The sequence below is a fragment of the Dipteris shenzhenensis genome, chromosome 17 (genome assembly GCF_047967505.1).
Source record: "Dipteris shenzhenensis isolate YYH24624 ecotype China chromosome 17, Dip_SZ_1.0, whole genome shotgun sequence".
Lineage (NCBI taxonomy): Eukaryota > Viridiplantae > Streptophyta > Polypodiopsida > Gleicheniales > Dipteridaceae > Dipteris > Dipteris shenzhenensis.
Genome location: NC_141612.1, coordinates 41,928,531 through 41,951,335, shown reverse-complemented (window position 1 = coordinate 41,951,335; position 22,805 = coordinate 41,928,531). Strand labels below are relative to the sequence as shown.

At 43.0% G+C, this 22,805-nt stretch overlaps 1 protein-coding gene and 1 pseudogene across 2 annotated transcripts; both read right to left on the bottom strand.

Moving 5' to 3' along the window:
- Positions 1–1,619: 1,619 nt before the first annotated feature.
- On the bottom strand, positions 1,620–13,649 carry LOC147892140 (uncharacterized; annotated as a pseudogene).
- A 5,711-nt stretch (positions 13,650–19,360) lies between these two features.
- LOC147892139 (uncharacterized) lies at positions 19,361–21,127 on the bottom strand. 2 transcript variants are annotated; one of them, XM_087388302.1, is made up of 6 exons: positions 20,961–21,123; positions 20,659–20,685; positions 20,501–20,563; positions 20,079–20,157; positions 19,915–19,960; positions 19,361–19,774 (listed from the first exon to the last, which is right to left on the bottom strand). In XM_087388302.1, the coding sequence occupies exons 1-6, from the start codon at positions 21,000–21,002 to the stop codon at positions 19,765–19,767; spliced, it is 267 nt and encodes an 88-aa protein (XP_087244428.1). In that variant the 5' UTR covers positions 21,003–21,123; the 3' UTR covers positions 19,361–19,764. The 2 variants fall into 2 exon arrangements, with proteins under 2 accessions (XP_087244428.1, XP_087244429.1); XM_087388303.1 differs by lacking the exon at positions 19,361–19,774 and having other exon boundaries at positions 19,911–19,960; positions 20,961–21,127.
- Between the last annotated feature and the right edge of the window lie 1,678 nt (positions 21,128–22,805).

The window sequence follows — 22,805 nt, the reverse complement described above, 5'->3', positions numbered from 1 at the left end:
ATCTTGCAAATGTTACAAAGAAAATGGAGGCTATAGAAGTGTTCTTGAACAAGTCAACATGTGTCTTGAAGGGTACTTAAATTGGTTAGAGGATCAAACCACCAAAAAGATACTTGGAACTCTCTAAAAGACACCCATTGAGCTACAAAACTAGTGTTAAGAAAAATACACATCATCAACCATGCAACACTACTTCAAGCATGTGAACTAAACTTTCTAAACTAAAAAAGATGCATTGGGATGCATTGGAATCTAGGTATTTTGGGACAAATGCGATTTTGGTTGGCCATTAGCATAGTTTATAACCAACTACACTTATGTATTGATTCTAATGGTTAACCTATGTTGAGAAGAAATGTTCAAATGTACCTTAGTGTGCAGAGTTTAATGAGCCAATGGGAGTACTAGAGTACATGAGTACTGACTGAATGGCTGGTGAAACCGGGCCTTCAATAAATTAATGGGCAATAAAACTAGCAAGTAACCAGTCACAGTTACATTAACAATTCAGCAAAAGTATTACCAACAGACTGGGAGCTAGAGTGCCCTTGCACCAAGGCAAAGACACAGATTGGCCCCAAACCTTCACGCCCCTTTCGATATTTCTTGAAGTGAGAGGCCTAGAATCCCAAGCTTTACAATCTTTCTTACATCTAGGGCATTCCACAACCCATTGGACATCCACATAACTTACATCCACATTTCAAGAAGCTTGCACACACCCTGGAACTGATACTAGTAACCACACTTGGGCACACAGTTCCCCAAAGCTATCACTCATGCCCAAAAAAAACTATCTGCCTGCTCAAAGCAGAAAAAGAAAGCATACATAAGCTTCCTCACTGTCGAGGACTGTCATTACCAATACTCTCTCACCCTATTGACAACATACATTCTAAGACATCACTTGATTCCCATAAGAGAAATGGCTTCACAACACAACCAACAATAAAACAATCATACAAGTGCAATCCCTCTGGCGACAAAAGGCATTACACAGACTGTTAGGCATCCATAAACAATGCGTGTTCTTTGCTGAGAATGGCCCCAACCAAACATGGCACATATGCATCCGTTTCAGTTCCAAAATATTAGCATTCAGCTTAGGACAGTTGCTAGCAACCAATATTGGGTCACACAGTCCCCCTTAGCTGCCTTGAGTGCCCTCTTAGCCATTCACATCTTCAATTAAGTCAACTCGAGCAACTCAATTCCAAATTACACACAAGCTGAAATGACTTGCTCTACAGGTACTTCACAACCCAGAAGGCCTCCCAACCCAAAGCACAACCTTTACAATCCTCTGCTCTGCATCATCATGGAAGAAGACATCCAAAGACTGTCCTGAGTACTTACATACGCCTCAGAACTGTTACTAGCAAGTCTTTCTGGATCACACAGTTACTCCCCCCGAGACACTGATGCATTAAAGACAATGGATAATTGCAATCTTGACCAGCCAATTCTAAAGCAATAGATTCAGCTCATACACAAGCTTAGGCACAAGTATACAACCAGAGAGCTTTCTATCCATGCTGCTTGTACAACCTTGGCTCTCATGTCTGCACACATCCCAAGGCAACCTCCACAAGCCCGTACAAAGCAACTAGAAGACAGGCCTAACTCTCCATTCGCAGCTGACTGTACACAGGTGTATCTGTTTGTACAAGAGCAGTCAGCACACAGCCTGTGCACGCACTCAGCCCATAATGTAGTAGCCTGCAATCTGTACATGCTGCACAGTGCACACAGCTTTGGAGCCCATGCAGTCCATACTGCAGCAGTCAAATCCTTCCGTACAGCTCCAGCCCGTACAGTGCTACGTACGGACTCTCCGTACAGTCCATATTGCAGCAGCCGTACATTCCAGCCCATAGTCATAACGAGACCGTACAATGGCCGTACCACGGATGGCTCACCTGAATTATCTCATGTGTGAGTCCTCTTGTCTCCCGTCGGCACCTCTTACCTTACATGAATTTTTTCCAGATGATTCCCAAGGCAACCTTGCCAAATGCATCAAGGCATGGGGAATGCCACGTGGCACTCCCGCCCTTTATTTGCCCCATGCCCCCTCTAGTCGAACCTTTTTAAAGCCGAACTAATGGCCAACTTTTGGATCCTAAGGTTCTTGCACAAATTCACCCCCAAACAATGGCTAGCCCATGCCCTCGCTCCATGTTTTCCCAGGGTCCTGCCCACGTGCAGGCCAACATGCATGCGCCAAAAATCATGCCCTCGTGACAGCTAGCGACATAGTGGTAAGACTTGGCTTGGAATGATCCCAAGGGTTTGCCTTCCTATCTTACTAAAACTATCGAGGTCATCATGAAGTATAGGCACAATTAAAACTTTCGTATTATAAAATTGTGAAAACTATTACATAAAGAAACCACATAAGTGGGAGAGCACTTGCATTCACGTAACTATGAAATAGATAATGATTTGAGTGGCTATTGAATGTCCACTCTACAGGATCATACAAAACCTCCATAACAAACATCAATAAACCAAATCAATCTGGATGTGGTAGATACTTCTCATGGGAACATCAAACAATTGCATCCCATTAACATGTAATGGCTGTTAGAAAGGTGCGAAACTTGCATCGCATAAAGATGTAAGTATTAGCCCTCCTTGACTTGATATAGGAGCACATCAAGTCAACACCACCTAGGATCAGTTGTGATGACTTGATTAAGTCCAATCTGAAATTTCACAATCCTTTAAAAAGTGAGGCTTCCCATGAGGAATGGAAGCTGAAAAAGTGAACCTTATATATCTAGATGAATGCCCTAACGCATCCTCTAAAAACACCACAAATAGTGCATTTTAAATCTCGTGATAGTGACGTCGCTCTCAAGATCGAAAACCATAAATTTTATCATGCGTAGCAAGGACCAGCCACTACCAAAGTAAAAACAAATGCTCATCCACACAATCATGTTACTAAGAGACCTTAGCCCTTCTTGAACTTAATACAAGAGCACCTCAAGTCATCAAGATCATACGATCATGATTATTCATCAAGATCATACGATCATGATTATTCATCTAGTACAACCTTTCCCTTACTCAGATTGTGATTTTTAGAGTATGTGTCACTGAATTCACAATTTAGTTTATATGACCCTCATGTTTCCTCACATAAAAGGCAAACTTGCATCCCATCAAAGAGATGTGAAGCATGCAAAGCAATGTAAGAATTTGCGTTTCTTGAGCTTACATAAAGAGCACATCTAACCACCAACACCTAGGGTGACGTGGCTGTAGTTGGTATAACTTTCATGTGGTTATACTGACTATCATGACGCCAAAGGTAGCTTTCATAGCTCTCACTATACCACAAACACAAGACTACACAAAAACAAGACTATCCCTCATCCAAATCAACCTAAAAAAGAAAAAGAAAGAAACCAGTAAAGATATTCATAATGTCTATGTCAAATCTTAAAAAACTTGGATCTACTGTAAAGATGGAAGAAAAAAGGTTACAATTCTCCAAAAAAAAGATTTACAATTTGTCACGGGGGCGTGAAACTCCAAGTACTTTAATGTACTACAAGACCGTGACAACCTTGGTTTTAAAAGTCCAAGCATGGGCTTAATAATGTGTAATTCAACGCGACATGGTGCCCAACACATAAAAGTAATTAATCCCTAGACCCAAAGGCATTCCAAGGAATTAAAAGAGTGGTTGTTCGAAAATGATGATGTGGCATTTTTAATGGGCCCCCCTAGAGGGCCATGTACCTTCAGTGGCTCCCTAGAGTTCCAGATGGCTCTAGTGCCTTCTACATCCTCCTTTGCCATTCCTGGACCTTCTTGGGCCTTCTAAACTTCACATGTGTGGTTTTCTCTCTCATCTTCTCCATTTGTTGAGATTTTGGACTGGTTTTTCAGCCTTCTTCAACTGAATTCCGTTTTTCTTCATAACTCCTTACCAGTTTGGATTCCTCGACTTCCGTTTGTCCCGATGGCTTTCCCTCTACCTCCCCTTCGTAGTGATATGCTTTTCCCTCCGTGCGTTTGATAGAACGGGCAAAGCTGAGCACTTCTTTTGCTGGTCGAATTTGCAAAAGTGGCTTTTTTTGAACCTTTTTGCTTCTACCACCTGCTGGGTCTCTCCTCTTGCAAAGCTACAGCTTTCTATTGAATTTCGAGTGGTCCCACGCGCTGGTTGACTGGTTTTTCTCAGTTTTGGAGAACTTTCCGACAATGAAACTTCTCCAAAATCTTCTCAATGCATTTCTCTCTGAAGCACGCTTCTTTCGAGCCCAAGAACTCCCATTTCTTCACGACAAAAGTGCTGCTTTTCGCATTTTTCAGTGGAATTCTTGCTGGTCGGCTCTTGTAAATGCTCTTTCTTCACGCCTTTGCACTCCTCTTTGACTGAGAATGCAATTGGGCATTGGCTACTATGTCCTCTTGGCGATTGAGGACTTGGTTCGAGTTTTTAGGGCTTGGTAAGTTATGATTTTGCTACTGCAACTTCTCCAAAACCTTCTCAATGCATTCCTCTCTGAAGAACACTTCTTTGGAGCCCAAGAACTCCCATTTCTTCGCGACAAAAGTGCTTCTTTTCGCATTTTTCAGTGGAATTCTTGCTGGTCGGCTCTCATAAATGCTTTCTTCATGCCTTTGCACTCCTCTTTGACTGAGAATGCAATTGGGCATTGGCTACTATGTCCTCTTGGCGATTGAGGACTTAATTCGAGTTTTCAGGGCTTGGTAAGTTATGATTTTGATGCTGCAATTTCCTTTTGCCATAAGCTATTGGTTGGCCTCGTGTGCCGCCTCTTTCTTGGCTCACAGGTGTCCAAGCAGTGCTACATGAGTCATTCTTTGGTTGGGTACTTTGCTGATTTTATTTTGGAGCTTTGAAAAGCTTTGTGAATGCCATTTGGAAATCAGCTGGGGTGCAATGTGATTGCATCTGGACAGCCAATGGAATTACACTCGAAAAAGAGAATGCCTTTGGGTTGAGTCTATGGGTTAAGTGCACTTATGTGATGGTGTTCTATGCTTGAAAGCCTTGCGAAGGCTTAGTGAATTGGGACTGCGTGCTCAGAGTTGCAGGGAAGGTCTCCCAGATGCAATCATTTCACTGTGAAATATAAAGAAATACCAAAAGGGACGCCACAGTGTTTGGGGCCAATCGGGTGCACTTGTCTATGTTTGTTGAGCAGAGGCATTCTATGTTTGTTGAGCAAAGGCATTCTAGCCTCCATCCCTTTTTCACTGATTTTGTTTGTGAACAAATCGGTAAATGCCAAATGGTGATCATGCAATGGTTAATGGTTGTGATATATGCTTTGTGAGCTGTAAATAAGTGCTGAAGTGATTTAAGGTTTAGTTCCACTGCCCTCTGAGTGATTAGAGGCCGGTTTCATTGGTTCCATTGCCAGGATACCACACACTCTTTCTCAAGAGGTGGGCCTCGGTAGTTTGGTGGAAGGATATCTTTGCTGCACTTTTTGACAGCCGAATATTACAACCATAAACATGGTGAGTACCCATGAGCAAGAGAGCTCCACAACTCCTCAAAGGAGAAGGCAAGATAGCCTTAATGATCCGGCAAGTGTACAACTACAGGAAGCACAACAAATGCCTTTTGAGCAAGCCACACATGAAGCTACAACTGAGCTCAACGATGATACTAGTTCTAGCAGTGAGTCAGATGATGCTACTATGTTGAATGCACAGCTTGCAAGTGCAGTGACTGCTTTGACTCAGCTGGCTCAAAATTTGGCTCACATTGTGCAAACAAATGCCAAGAAGAAGAAGAAATCAACAAAGCACAAGCACAGAAAGAGTAAGTACACACATGCATCAGCTTCTCATGGCGGACCGCACACTCATGCATCAATTTCCCATGAGGGACAGCCATCAAAAATGACTCAAAAAGTGACTTCCAAGAGAGAGGGATCACCCAAAAGAGCACTTGAGAAAGAGGTACAAAAAGTACAGGCAGTGCAACAGTATGAGCAGCCAGCACAAGGCCTTGGTTTGGGTACTTCTACTCCTCAAAATAATAATGTGCAGTCCATAAATGTGGCTCAACCACCTCAGCCATATTTGAGGGAGCAACCTGAATATTTTGGTACAGATTCTATCTTTGATGCTATGTTGATTCCACCGCCAATTGGGCATAGAAAGCAAGCCATGTATGACAATGTGGGAATGCAACCAGGCATGCAAGCCACAGCATATGCTCCCACGCCTAATGTTCAGCCAAGCATGGCTCTCCCTAGTGAAGGGAATGCTGCAAATATACAGCCATCTTTGGGACAGCCAATATCAAGTGTATATAAAGAATTTAAGGATGGTGGTTCTAATGTCAAGTTCGATACGTATAATGGAGTACAAGACAGGTACAAAGCCCTCACATTCCTTCAACAATTTGATGCTGCATTTCTTGGGGGTTTGTTTACAAAAGCATCCAAGATGAGGAAGGTCGCCACATTTTTTAAAGGCAATGCACTTAAGTGGTATACCAACCTTATGCTTCATGGAGATGCACCTGCTACTTGGTTGGAATCTAAGCAAGTGTTCTCTTCTACTTGGCTTACTCCAACTTTTGAAGTTGAAGTACTTTCACACTGGCATGACTTGTCATACAAACTTTGCAAGAATCTTGATGATTACACCAAGAGGTTTTGGGATGTTTTGCTGCCGTTGAGCTCTTACAGGCATGTTTCTTTGAAAGAGCAAATAGAGAGGTACTGTTGTGGATTGCCTAGTGAGCTACGTGATTATTACATCAAAACCAAGGTGGAATCTATGACTCAATTAATTGAGAACGCAAGGACAGCATATGCATGGATGCAAGAGAAGAATTTGTGCTTTATGGACAGCAAGAAGAAGACCACAAACTGGCTACCAAACACCAGGATAAGGACATCAAATCTGAAAATAAAAATTATGGCAAACGACCGTTTCAAAAGGGAGGAAAATCCCAATTCAAAGCTGGTCAAAGGCGTGGACAGCCTAATAAACAGCCCCGTATCAAGTTATCTGATGAAGAGAAAAAGTCACTCATGGAGCAAAACAAATGTTTTATATGCAAAGGAGAGGGACACCGCTCTTATAATTGCCCATTCAAGAAAAGAGACAGGTCAGATGATGATAAGAATGGTGATAAACAGGCTGATCGGAAGGGCAAAAGGCCTAAACCTTCCGCAAGACTTCTTCCAGACGTGATTGGGAGTTTGCCACATGCACATGATGAAGAAGAAACGAAAAAGACTGAGATGTGCAAAGCATGGGGAAAATTCAGAAATCAGAATTGTTTGTTTTTCTTTGATTCTGGGACAAAGGCGAATTTCATAACTCTTGATATGGCAAGAAGACTTGGCATCACGCCTGAGGAAATGGGACCATCCGCCATGTGTGATATGGCTAACCCTGAACTCAACACACCCGTCACTCCTATCATTGGCAAGTTGAGGATGCATATCCAGGGATATCAGGATGCAGAGGACTTCTACATTATGCCTTTGCCAGAGTGTGATGCTTTGCTTGGGATGCCTTGGATGTATAGGGTGAGGGCTGATGTGCAGATGAGAAACAAGAAGATTTCTTTAACTCATAGAGGCAAAAATCTTGTACTTGATGTAAAGTTAAAAGGGGAGTCCATCCCTGTAGTTTCAGCTTCTTGTATTTCCAATGTAATAAAGCGTCATATTTCAACGTACTTGATTTTTGTCAAAGAGGACAGGTCTAAGACATAGCATTTAAACATATCCAAGATGGTAGAGTTTTCCTGCTCCGATTGTCCATCAAACTGAGGGTGAAAAGATGACGAAAAATTCAGCATAGTACCCATATTTTCAAACAGCCCTCTCCAAAAGAAGCTGTTCATCCTCGGATCTCTCTCACTGATTATGGATTCAAACATCCCATGATACTTGAAGACATGCTGCAAAAACAATTTGGCCATTTGATCTGCTGTAATTTTCTTTCTTACTGGCACAAAGTGGGCTTGTTTGCTAAACTTGCAAATTATTGTCCACAATCCATCATGTCCAATAGGAGTACGTGGAAGATCAAACACAAAATCCATACCTATGCTTTGCCATGGTCTATCCGGAATTGGCAAAGGGTGTAACAACACGGGTGCCTTCTGCCTGTCAAACTTTACTTTTAGACAAACCATGCATGTTCTCACATATTCTTCCAGATCTTTCCTCAAAGATGGCCAATAAAAGTATTGCTCCACTACTGTAATTGTTGTTGTAATTCCCCTATGTCCTGCATATGGAGGAGCATGACTTTCCATCATAACTTTTTGTCGCATCTGATCAATGACACAGAGTCGTCCATGCATCAAAACGAAACCCTCTTTCAACATATAGTGATCATGCCTTTGACAATCAGAAAGCTGATCATAAATAGTTGAAAAATCAGCATCATTAACATATTGATCTTTCATCACATCTAACACATTGTTGTTAGCAATGCTCACTGCTGAAACATTGGCTTTCTTGGAGACTGCTTCAAGCTATGGTTTCCTGGAAACTGCATCAACCCCGACATTTTTGTTACCCGGTGACACGTCCCAGCACTCCTGAAACCTCTGATCTGCAAGCAAACACAAGAACACACACACAACGTGAGAAACTGAGCAGGCTGCTCACCACCCAACCATGACATCTACAGGATGTGATCCCGAATCAGGAGATGTCCCCTCCGAGCCTCGAGCTGAGCTACTGGCACGAACTCCCAACCAGAGCCAAACCCGCCTGGTGTCCCATACCACCAGGTGGCGCTGTGAAGCCTAGGATCTACTACTGGGCCTTGGGCTATGCTAAGATGCAGACGCGCGTCCGCGACTCAATCCAGGATCAGACCTACCACATGGGAACGAAACTTGCTCCCATCGGATCTCCGAGAACTGAACCCCTGGGCCCCTTTTATAGACTCGAGCCACAAGCGCCAAAAATAGCGAAGACCTATAACTGGTTCGTACCCTTGCCACTCAACCCGAGAATCAAGCCTGCCTAGCTCTAAGTCTCCCCAGGCTACTTGAGCTAGTCTTGTGTACCCAGTACACGTCAGATACCAATCCGTGCACATGACATACTTCCCCTCCTCTAAGAACTCACTCCTGAGTTCGCTAAGAAACCCGGAAATGTCCTTTGGAGAATTTGTAATTTCTCCCATGTTGCATCCTCCTCAACACAATTCTTCCACTTGATCTTGTATTCCGTGATGGTTCTATTTCTAATCTGTCTTTCACGAAATTCAAGAATACACTCAGCTTCGTGTGGAATAAAAGTCAAATCTGTAACTTCTATTATCTCTTGAGGAGAAACAAGTTGATTATCCGCACCCAATACTTCTTTCAGTCTATTGACATGAAAGACTGGATGGACTTTAACATCAGGAGGCAATTCTAGTCGATATGCAACTGGTCCAATTCTTTTAATGACCTTGAACGGACCACAGTATCTGGGAGATAATTTCGAAACCAAACCAATACTTAGGCTCTTGGATTCCTTGGGAATTCGCAAATATACCATCGTTCCTTGAGAGAACTCTCTAGGTGAATGATGTCTATTAGCATAAAATCTGTCCTGATCTTGGGCACTTCTAATAGACTCCTTAGCAAATTGCAACATTTCATGCATGTCTTGCAAGAAGTTCTTTGCAGCGTCATTTTGAATCCCTTTTAATCCAACCATAACTGGTGACTTAGGTTGAAACGCATACATAAGCATAAAAGGACTCTAACCAGTACTCAAATATTTTGCACTGTTGTAAGCAAATTCTATCATAGGTAGATAATCTTCCCATGAAGATTGTCTCTTAGATACATATGCCCGAAGCATGTCTTCAACCAATTGGTTGACCTTCTCTGTACTGCCATCGGATTGTGCATGATCTGAGAAACTCATACTTAGAGTAGTTTCTAACTTCTCAAAAATAAGTGTCCAAAAGTTACTTGTAAACTTTGAGTCCCTGTCACTGACTATGTCAGAGAGTAAACCATACAGCTTAAACAAGTGGTCCACAAACTCGTGAGCCAACTGAACAGCTGAAATAGTTGTTCTAGTAGGTAAGAACCTAGCCATTTTTGTCAAACGGTCAACTATGACCCAAATGGAGTCATGACCCTTGCGCGATCGAGGCAAACCAGTAATAAAATCCATGGAAATACTTTCCTATTTATTACCTGGAATCTGTAATGGCTGTAATAGACCCGCGCTTCTAAGCCGTTTTGCCTTAGTAACCTGACAAACCCGGCAACCTACTACATAGTTCTCAATAAATGCACGCATCTTAGACCAATAAAAGGTATGCTTCACAAGAGATAGAGTCCGATGTATATCCGGATGTGCAACACTAGGAGCATCATGACACTCCCAGAGAATCTTGGATCTAAGTTCCAGAACATCTGGCACACAAATCTTTCCATTCCGGAACAGCAAGCCGTTCCTAATCATCCACTGAGCTCCCGCCGCCTGTACCGTAGGTGGCACAATCCCTGAGTCCTGATCAACCATGGAGCTCCCATCTTGGACTCTCTGCCAATAAGAACTGAAATGACTATCAGTTGCGTATAGCCCTCTCAAGGATTAAAATAGGTCTGAGATATTTTCGTAAATGACATAGCATTTACAAATTTGACATCCGCCACACTATTCAACGAACCCTTTCGATAACGTATTTCAAAATCAAAATCTTGCATTAATTATGCCCATCTAGCTTTCCGTCCCCTCAATTCAGATCCATCACACACATACTTAATTGACTGATGATCAGTCAATACAAGAAACTTCGAACCATACAAGTAGTGTCTCCAAACCTTAAGGGCATACACTACAGCATAAAGTTCCTTTTCTAGTGTGGGCCAACGATATTGGGTTTCGTCTAGCTTCTTACTCTCGAAAGCTACAGGTCTACCCTCTTGGAATAAAGCTGCCCCAATCACAAAATCACTCGCATCGGCCTCTAAAACATAAGGCTGGGTAGGATCGGGTAATGCAAGAACGGGTGCTTCCTTGATAGAAAACTTCAAGGTTTCAAAAGCCTTGTTCGTTGCATCATTCCAAGAGATCGGCTGGGTAGCCCGTCGTCCACGACCCTTCAATATGTTTGTCAGGGGTGCCGTGATATGTGAATAATCACGCACAGACTTCCGTAGAAATACCGTAAATCCTAGGAAAGAACGAAGTTGTTTCACAGTCTAAGGGATAGGCCATTCTAAAACCTTCTAGATACAATCCAGATCAATGCTAATACTTCAGAAGAAATCTTGTCTCCTAAGTAAATGATCTCCTTCATAAAGAAGTCACATTTACTCATCTTGGCATAGAGCTTATACTGTCTTAGAATAACGAAAACAATCCGGAAGTGTCCTATGTGATCCTCAAGCGTTTGGCTATATATCAAGATGTCATCTAAGAACTCTACAACGAATTTGCTCAGAAAATCTCGGAACAAATCGTTCATCATTTACTGGAAGGTGGCTGGAGCATTGGTCAAACCAAAAGGTAATACCAGAAACTCGTAGTGACCATACCTAGTTCAAAATGCGGTTCTATCTATGGGTTTAGCATAGATACGGATTTGGTGATAACCCGTACGCAAATCAATCTTAGTGAAATACTTTGCTCTGACCAAACGGTCTATCGGATCATCAAAACGAGGTAGAGAGTATCGATTCTTAATTGTCAATTTATTCAATCATTTATAATCTATACACATTCTCTAGGTAGAATCTTTCTTCTTCCTTAAGAGGACAGGTGCACCCCAAGGTGATTTACTTGGGCGAATATAGCCCATATTCAGGTAATCCTGTAGCTGGGTAGCTAGCTCATCCTATATCGTGGTACACTAATAGGTTGAGCGCCAGGTACTAAATCTATGCGATGATCTACTGCCCGTTCTAGAGGCAAACCTTCCGACAGTTAAGCAAGGAATACATCCTTGAAACTATCTAACAACATTCTCAATTCACGATGTTCAAACACACTTAAATCATTCTTGTTATTTACAGAGACAACAAATGAAGAAAGCGGGATCAAAACACACTGATAGACATCATAATGAGAAGTCTTTAATATATTCCGAAGCTGCATCGCAGATACAATCGCAGATATAATAGGTCCCTGAGAAGAGGGAATATTATCACACTGAATACGAAATTGGGTGTCCTTATCCAAAGAAGAAAGGGTATGCTCCGTCCATCCAATCCAAATATTGTGGGTTTTAAACCACTCTATTCCGATTAACAAGTCCACATGCTCCAAGTGCATAACATAGCACGTAAGAGCCCCTGTGTATGCTTGAATCCGGATAGGAAGCGCTTCAATCTTGCGATCCCAAAATTGCTTCCCAGCTAGAAGCTGCACCTCATAGGTGTCATCGCTAGGTATCGTGAACAACTCCATCTTCTGCACAAATTTGTAATTAACAAAGTTGTGAGTGCTGCCCGAGTCAAAGAGAATGTGAACTCTTTGGTCCCTAACTTCTCCATATACTCGGAAAAGATCATGGAAACCAAATAACGAAGTATTGAAAGTGCAATTACAAGAAAGTGGGTAGGTAATGACATTTACAGAAATACATGTCATCGAAACTTGGTTCACTCCCTTGGCTTTGGTATCTGGACCCGCCTGGAGCTTCGGTTTCAGCGCTTGCTTTTGATTCTTGCGCTTTGGATACTCATTCTTGATGTGGCCCTGCTCCTCGCAGTAGAAGCAACGTCCTTCCTTCTTAAGCTTCAAGATACGAAGGAAACGGGCTCGACCATTCTTCGCCTGAGTCAAGTGTTTCTTGAAGGCGTTGTCTATAGACTTCGTCTCCCCGGTACCAGTCGTAGATTGAAAGAACTTCTGTTTGTTCTTCCCACTCGTGTCGGAAACTGTAGTTGCCTTTGCACTGGCCATGGTATCATCATAAATACGCGCGTAATTCATGGCCTCTTACAACGTGGTACATTTGTTATTCTTGATCTGCAACTTATACAAATCTAGCAAACCATCCACAAAGAAACCTAACAAGGTCACCGGATCCATCTTTGTGGCCCTGGTCTACAGATCTCGAAACCTTTGAAGATAAACTTCAAACGTCAAGTTGAACTTAGACATATCGAGGGCTTTAAGCTTGCCTACAATATCATAGTCGTCCTCCTTCTTCAGGAACTCCTTCCTGAAGACCCCTTCGAAATCTATCCATATTACCGGCTTAGGTTGGAGTTCCTTCCACCATAACAAAGCCTTTCCTGACATGAAGCCGGCTGCAAGCTGTATTTTCTTTTCATCCAGGTACGGGTGAAACTGGAAGTGTACCTGCCACTTGTGCAACCAAGTGTCAACAACCTCCTTGGTTCGAGACTTCTGATCTCCGAGAAAAGGGTCTGGAGTTATGTTCGGACCTAACACTGAAGCCATGGCATCCACATGCGTGAGTGCCTGCACAGTGCTAGTCAGAAGTGTGAGAGTACCTTGAATCCCTTGGAGTTGCTGTGTCAACCCCGTTTGATTCGCATTAACCTGCTCAAATTTTCGATCTAGAGCAGTGGTCAATTCACTGAAGGCTTTCTTCGTAATCAGATCGTCGTAAAGACCCTGGTCTTCCTCAGCAAGGTAGTCCAAATCCTGATCTCCCATGGCAAACTCAGGATTTACAGAATCAGCCATGTCTGAAATCTGATCTGAAAAGAGTAGCAAACTGAGAGAAATGACTGGGGAAATCGAAGCTGGAAGGAGAGTGGAGCAGAGAAAAAACCGTCCCAAGAGGAGGTGACGAAAGAAGAGAAACTGGCCGGAAAGAAGATGCTGAAGCTGACGATCAGCTGGCGTAGGTGATCGCGTGGTCTCCCCTTGCTGGTTTTAGTGCAGGCTGCAGTGTACAGAAGTCTGCTGCAAGCCGTACTGTACGGAGATCTGCCGCAGGCTGTACGGAACCTGACGCAAGCTGTACGAAACCTGTCGCAGGCTATGGCCGTTCCTAGATGGCGAAATCTAGTAGATGTGTAAGGAGGTCTTCTTGCGCACTCTAGCTGTGGCTAAGCTTGGGATCCTGCCCGGCTATAAAGGAGATGGTGCAGCTAATCTAGGAAGCCATGCTTTCTAGAAAAGCTCACCCTCCCAATCTTGGAGGGTGGTGCTTTTTTCGAAAAAAGCAGCTCCTCCAACAATCTGGCCGCACCCTGCTCCAGCCCATGGCGCACCTCCCTGCTTGGCCGAATTCCTCTCCAGCCTATGGCGCACCTCTCAGCCTCTCCTACCTGCGTCACCTACCTCTACGCAGCCCTAACCAGCAAACGGAATCCCCTCGCCTACCACTCAGCTCTTCTCACGCCTCTCCTCCTTTCATCTCCACTCTCTCCTAGCTACGCCTCAACCCTCTCTCACTTTTCCCTTCAGTAATTTCGAAATCATGACTCTCCCTTCATCCTGACCACTTCCGATAACCCATGAACCAACAAGATCTTGCAGCAACAAATTTCGAAATTAGGACATACCTGGAGGAAGAAATCGTCCAAAATTTTCGCATCAGAAGTTCCTCCCTCAGGAGTTGGCTCTGGTACCAACTAACACATCCCAGCACTCCTGAAACCTCTAATCTGCAAGCAAACACAAGAACACACACACAATGTGAGAAACTGAGCAGGCTGCTCACCACCCAACCATGACATCTACAGGATGTGATCCCGAATCAGGAGATGTCCCCTCCGAGCCTCGAGCTGAGCTACTGGCACGAACTCCCAACCAGATCCAAACCCGCCTGGTGTCCCATACCACCAAGTGGCGTTGTGAAGCCTAGGATCTGCTATTGGGCCTTGGGCTACGCTAAGATGCAGGCGCGCATCCGCGACTCAATCCAGGATCAGACCTAGCACTTGGGAACGAAACTTGCTCCCATCGGATCTCCGAGAACTGAACCCCTGGGCCCCTTTTATAGACTCGGGCCCCAAGCGCCAAAAATAGCGAAGACCTATAACTGGTTCGTACCCTTGCCACTCAACCCGAGAATCAAGCCTGCCTAGCTCTAAGTCTCCCCAGGCTACCTGAGCTAGTCTTGTGTACCCAGATACCAATCCGTGCACATGACAACCGACACATGTACAATTTGAAAATGAAACATTGATAGGAAGTTAGCCCATCTCATGTGCTTTTCAGAAAATTTTCTCGGCGTGAGAAAATATCTAAGTGACTGATGATCTGTCTGCATATAAAAATCAGCTCCAAGAAGATAATGTTTCCATGTGGTCAAAGCATGTATCACTGCTAACATTTCCTTCTTGTATGTCTACAAGTACAATTCAGCATTTTTCAGAACTCTACTCTCATATGCAACCACTCTGCCATCCTGCATCAAAGTGCCTCCTATGCTGTTCCCACATCCATCACAAGTTACAGCAAAGGGTTTTGCAAGATCTGGCAAGATAATAACGGGTTCAAAACACAACTTTTGCTTCAGCTCTTCAAAAGCTGCATTTTCCTTTGGTCCCCACTGAAACGGTACAGCTTTCTTTTGTAAAGCATGCAAGGGAGAAGCAATTTCTACAAAGTACTTTATAAACCTCTGATAGTATGAACACAACCCAAGAAAGCTTCTAACTTCATGCAGATTTTTCAAAATTGGCCAACTCGTTATGGCCTCAACTTTTGTAAGATTCATCTTGACTCCATCCTTTGACACTATATGCCCAATAAAATGAATCTCATGCATAAAGAACTCACTTTTCTTGGTGTTCATTAATTGCTTGTGTCTTTTCAACTCTTGAAACACAATAGTGAGGTGTTTCTTATGCTCTTGCTCATTTTTAGAGAACACAATGATGTCATCGAAGAAAGTGCCCACAAACTTTCTGTGTGCTCTAAAAATTATGTCCATCATTCTATTGAAAGTGGTAAGTGCATTAGTCAAACCAAAGGCATCACAAGGAACTCATATAAGCCAAATGAAGTGCGGAAGGCAATCTTGTAGACTTATTTGATGGTATCCATGTTAAGGTCAATACGACTGAACATTGAGGAACCTTCCAACCGATCCAATATATCATCAATGCGTGAAATTGAAAAACGGTTCTTAATTGTGACTTTATTCAAAGCCCTACAATCAATACTCATTCTCTAACTGCCATCCTTCTTTTGCACAAGCAACACAAGGGAACAGTAAGGAGAATTAATTGGCTTTATTAATTCCTTTTCCAAGAGTTCCTTCACTTGTGACATTATCTCTTCCTGTTGTGCCTTACTGACACGATAGGGAGGTATATTAAGCGGTGAGCTTCCTTGAATTATATCAATTTGATGATCCTCGGGCCTCTTGGGAAGTAATTCTTAAGGAAGTGCATCTGAGAAACAATCCTGAAAATCTGAAATAGAAGCAGCCCTTTCTCTATCTAAAGCAAAAAGAGTAGAGCCTTCCTGAACTGGTTGGCACAAAAGCAAATGGGAGCATTATTTGCTTTTGCTGGAATATGCTTACAATAATACGGTACACACATCCACAGGTAAAGCACCTTTTAAAATAGTGGAAGATGCCAAGAAGATACCTCCCATTTTGCATACAAAAGAGAAAATCTTCGAAGCTGATCATTTTGTGGAAAGCCTTGAAGAGGCTTACAAGAATATCAAATATGCCTTACAAAGAAGTCAAGACAAGCAAAAAAGAGCAGCAGATAAGCACCGCAGGGAATTGGTATTCACAGAAGGTGATTGGGTTTTGCTGCATTTTCAAAAGGCAAGGCTCAAAAATAAGAAAGGCAAGGAAAGGTGGTACACAAAGCTGAACATGTGTAACTATGGTCCTTACCAAGTTTTTGAAAAGATAAACGAGGTAGCTTACAGACTGAGGTTGCCTCCGCATTGAAAGATACATAATGCCTTTCATGTGAGCTTATTAAAGCAATATCATGGAGATATTCTCGAGGATTTACCTAATGAGGTGCAGCCTGAAGTGGAAGAACAAGATGAACTTCTGATCCCAGAGCTGATTCTAGCACACAAAGATAGAAAGCTGAAGGGTAAAGTTATCCGTCGCTACTTGGTAAATTTTCAAAATTACCCATCACTTGATGCGAAATGGATGGAGGAAGGTGAGCTAGCAGATTCACCTGGGATATTGCAGCTTTACCTTGATGCTTTTCAATTAGAGCCGACTGCGGTCCGGGCTCCTACAGGTAGTTCAACAGAGCGAGCGTCTAGAGCATTACCTAGTGCTCGAGAGGGAGGTAGCACCTCCACTCCCTCAGTACAGACGAGCTCATTGTGATTTCATGAGGTCGCTTGATGACACTGTATGTTTCATCCGAGATACTGAGTTGACAGTATTTCTGCTGTGAGACTCTGAGACTTCATGATATTGATGCATCTTGACCATTGATCGCCGAGGATCACATAGATCTTGAGCAGTGTATATGGATGGATGCATGCCTCTCCTAGCCATATTTTCACTGTCTCTGTATACTATAGCTGCGGCTTTCTTGTATACTCTTTTATGCTATATTTCATGCTCACTCCTGTGTTTTGGGACAGCAAGCATGGGCTTAATAATGTGTAATTAAACGTGGCATGGTGCTCAGCACATAAGCGTAATTAATCCCTAAGCCCAAAGGCATTCCAAGGAATTAAAAGAGTGGTTGTTGAAAAATGATGATGTGGCATTTTTAATGGACCCCCCTAGAGAGCCATGTACCTTTAGTGGCCCCCCTAGAGTTCCAGGTGGCTCTAGTGCCTTCTACATGCTCCTTTGCCATTCCTGGACCTTCCTAGGTCTTCTAAACTTCACATGTGTGGTTGTCTCTCTCATCTTATCCATTTGTTGAGATTTTGGACTGGTTTTTCAGCCTCCTTCAGCTGAATTCCGTTTTTTTTCATAACTCCTCACCCGTTTGGATTCCTCGACTTCCGTTTGACCCGATGGCTTCCCCTCTGTCTCCCCTTCGTAGTAATATGCTTTTCCCTCCGTGCATTTGGTAGAACGAGCAAAGCTCAACACTTCTTTTGCTAGTCGAATTTGCAAAAGTGGCTTTTTCTGGACCTTTTTGCTTCTACCGCCTCTTGGGCCTCTCCTCTTGCAAAGCTATAGCTTCCTGTTCAATTTCGAGTGATCCCACATGCTGGTTGACTGGTTTTTCTCAATTTTGGAGGACTTTCCGATGATGAAACTTCTCCAAAATCTTCTCAATGCATTCCTCTCTGAAGCACGCTTCTTTCGAGCCCAAGAACTCCCATTTCTTCACGACAAAAGTGCTGCTTTTCGCATTTTTCAGTGAAATTCTTGCTGGTCGACTCTTGTAAATGCTCTTTCTTCATGCCTTTGCACTCCTCTTTGACTGAGAATGCAATTGGGCATTGGCTACTATGTCCTCTTGGCGATTGAGGACTTGGTTCGAGTTTTTAGGGCTTGGTAAGTTATGATTTTGCTACTGCAATTTCTTGTTGCCATAAGCTATTGGTTGGCCTCATGTGCCGCCTCTTTCTTTGCTCACAGGTGCCCAAGCAGTGCTACATGAGTCATTCTTTGGTTGGGTACTTTGCTGATTTTATTTTGGAGCTTTGAAAAGCTTTGTGAATGCCATCTGGAAACCACTCAAAGAGAGTGCAGCTGGGGTGCAATGTGATTGCATCTGGACAGCCAATGGAATTGCACTTGGAAAAGAGAATGCCTTTGGGTTGAGTCTATGGATTAAGTGCACTTATGTGATGGTGTTCTATGCTTGAAAGCCTTGCGAAGGCTTAGTGAATTGGGACTGCGAGCTCAGAGTTGCAGGGAAGGTCTTCCAAATGCAACTTGTAATCATTTCACTGTGAAATATAAAGAAATACCAAAAGGGACGCCACAGTGTTTGGGGCCAATCGGGTGCACTTGTCTATGTTTCTTGAGCAAAGGCATTCTAGTCTCCATCGCTTTTTCACTGATTTTGTTTGTGAACAAATGGGTAAATGCCAAATGGTGATCATGCAATGGTTAATGGTTGTGATATATGCTTTGTGAGCTGTAAATAAGTGCTGAAGTGATTAAAGGTTTAGTTCCACTGCCCTCTAAGTGATTAGAGGCCGGTTTCACAATTCCCCTTCTTTTGTCTACAAAAGGCTCGTATGTGGAGGATATATATACATTATATATATATATATATATAGAGAGAGAGAGAGAGAGCCTTGTTCTACACGCATTTTAACTACAATCCTACAAGGAGAAAGAGGGAGGGGAGACGGTGATGATCTGAGAGAGAGAGAGAGAGAGAGAGAGAGAGAGAGAGATGTCCCGATGCATTTGAACTAACAAGAAAAAGACCGATGAATATTGAGTCTTTTTCCCCAATCATAAGACCAAGAAGTTGTCTATGTAACATAAAATGGTACACAAGCTACATATGTAACACACGGGCAAGATACACAACCAAAAATAAAAGCACATTGGTGTAACATCAGAAGTTGCTGCACAAGGTCCCCACTTAAACCATATTGGAGAGAGAAGTATTAAAATACAATCTTAGCAGGCAAATCTTAGCAGGCACCTCGTTTGACCCTTCATTCAAAATCAACTAATGATGTTTAACATATGCCACTCCACCTTAAAGACAATCAATCTATGCCAACCCTCAGTTTGATAAGGTGGCATCTATCTAGGAAAAGCAAAATTGCATCTTTCCAGGATCGAATCAGAAGATGCCACTGCATATCCTCAAATAGCGCAACTGTACAGCTGACAACACTCACCAACGGCTGCAGGAACACATGCTTGGCAGAAAAGAGCAGGAATATCTGGTTCGCAGGTAGATCTATGCAGTGCTTACCATCATTTCCCTCTGAAAAAAATTTGTTCAAGCTAAAATTCAGCACTTAGTCTGAAACATTAGATCAACTTGGCAAAGCCCATCATTGTACATCAGAAAACCACGACAGTCAGGCTATTTCTTAGTACAAAACAGGAGGAAAGAAGCCTCACGTGTTCATCATCAAGGTTATGTTGTCCCCTTTCAAAAGAATTCTTCCTGCAAAACCCAAAAGAAAACCCAATTTAGAGCTCATGCTATAAAATCAGAGACGAACACACATTCGGTCTGTGGAAACCCTTGGGCCTGGAGAAATTTGGAAAAAATGAAGGCGTACCTAAAGGCTTCCGAGTCTTTTTCTTCACTGAAACTTCCTCAGCTTCATCTAGCACCAAGTTCATGTATTCATCGAAACCCTTCAAAATAAAATAAATCAAAATGCTGAGTCACAAGTAGAGAAGCCAAACATAACAGAGATGAAGGAAGAGCAGACAATAGCTACCTACCGTGCAATCAAAAGAATAAGTATCCGGAATAAGACTGCACCTTCCTCTAAAGTACAACTGGCCGTGCTAGACTAATGCCGCCACTACGACGGAAGTTGTCCGTTCGTGAAACCAACATTAAAATTAATAATGAAGATAAGAAAGAAAGCAAAATGCATACACATAGAGCTAAAGAAGAGAAGATCAGGGGACAGAGAGAGAGAGGGAGAGAGAGGATGGGGGGGGCGCTAGTCAAGAGGGTATGAAAACTTACAATAATGCGACCTTCTATTCTCAAATCCTTCTGCTCGAAGAGCCAAATTTGAATTCGCGATTTCTGTCAGCCAGAAAGACACAAGCCGATCACGTTATTTTGTCACCTAGTCACCCAGAGAGATCCAACAGAACGCCAATCTTAGAGAGGGAGCTTACACTTTGAAGAAATCGGAAGATGAGATTCTGCAATTCCAGACAGGACAGCCGCATAAGTGCCCAAAAAAAAAAAAAAACCGCATTAGGGCCAAAAGAAACAAGCGCTCGCGCTCTTTCTCTCTCCCAAGAAAAAGCCAAAAGAAACAAGCTCTCCCTCTCTCTCTCTCCAAGAAAAAGCCAAAAGAAACAAGCTCTCCCTCTCTCTCTCTCTCTCTCTCTCTCTCTCTCGCACGCAATCCAGACCGAAACCGCTGAGCATGGAAACAGAATCATAAAACGAGGCTCCAGGGAAGAGCACATACGATAGGCTGGGTCATGATACGCTGCACTTTGGTAGTCGCCATGGCTGGTGACGGAGGAGACAACGGCACTCGCCTGAAAGCTCAGACTCTGAGAGTCCAAGAAGGGAGATCTTTCTTCCTTCTTCGTTTTGTCAAAACCCTACACGTACACACCCCCCCTCCCAAACATATATATAAAGAAGCTCATATTAGTGCTTAAAAATTAGCTAAGGTCCCCTTAACCTAATACGTGGATTCGGAATTCAAATTCTAAGGTATCACCGTCATCCGAGAAGTGAGGGGAGGCCTCAGTGAAGGGGGACCCTCCCTAGAGAAGCGAAATTCGTTTTAAAGGGAGCTTCGGATTTTTGCATCACAATGCCACGTGTGTTGCATGGATTACTGCACGTGCTCAACATGGGCCCTACCACGTACGTGTTTGAACTCCTTTGGCTGATCAAATGAGGAGCTCCAGAAGGCAGTAGGCTCTTCTGTTTATCCTTGGTGGATCGTGTTCTCTTGCGAATTCAGGATGATTTCCATATTGTGGACAACCACGTGATCTTTAGGCAATGATAACGAGATGCATGAAAGCACCTTTGGTGTCGTAGACGATGAGGTTGCCTTACTTTGTGGAGGACGAGGTCATGGGGATGGGATGCGCCTGGACAACAAAGTCATTTGAGCTTCAGAAGGAAAGGTATGGTTCACGATCCCAGATGAAAGGCGGAAGTGATGCGCAGGTCCAAAACGGGAGCAGATTGGCTCTTCTATAAAACAACGATTCAGTCTGTGTGATTTTGCATCTGCTATTTTCTGTATCTTTTCGCACGTCGTTTCTTTGGTGAGGAGCTGCTATCACGAGCAAAGAAGGTTCTTTTTGAAGATGGATCTGAAGGATCTGGCAAGTCTATGGATACCAATAACAGGGAGTTCGAGAGAGGTCTATGGTATTTCATAATTCCTTTCAAAGCTTTGATCAAAGAATTCATTGCCTTCTGTGTGTTCTTACATCCATTGTTACTGTTAAAACGTATGAGCATGGCGGATTTGAAGAAGGCCTGCACGGACGATGCACATTCAATTATCCGAGGTAAGGATCATATTTTTTGGAATTTCGCATGAATTCTTAATCGGGTCTATCGATATACATATTGTTAATGCTTCTATTCTATTACTTCTTCCGTTACTTCTTGCTTGGCGGTGTTGTCATCGTAGTGATGATCGAAAGAAGTTCCATCGCCTCTCTCTTTCCATGTCCACTATTATACTGTTTCGTTTTGCCTCCACACTCTAACTTTTGCTCTTGGCAAGCTTTTTGGTCACCATATGTCTATATCACGTTTTGCTTGCCCTTTCGTTTTGCCTCCAGACTCCATCTCTTGCTATTGGCAAGCTCTCCGGTCACCGTTTGTCTATATCACATTTTGGCGACAGTGCTGCGCCGCATAATGCATCCGCATCGTTGCTTGGTTGTTGGTTGATCGAATGTTGATAGTCACATAGTCAAAATGTATTACCTTACTTGATTTGAAGGCATATTTGTGGGAAGCTCTATTGTCGAAATCTAAGTTGTTTTATTCGATCTTTGCCTAACGTAGGAAGCCTGCATGTTAGTGGAAGCTCCGAGAAGGGAATGAGTGCTAGAGGAGACACTAGAGGAGAAAATAACTTGCAATCTGCTTCTCACGTGAATAATCTTACAAGTGAAAAACACGATAAAGATTTTTGTGTGCCAGATGGTAATTACAAAGATGGATCTGAACCTCAAGATATACGTTTCAAGGCTCAAAGGAATCCTTGTGCAGTGGAGGAGGTTCCCAAAGCTGTTCATGCAAGTGAAGGTATATGGTTTTGCCCTATTGT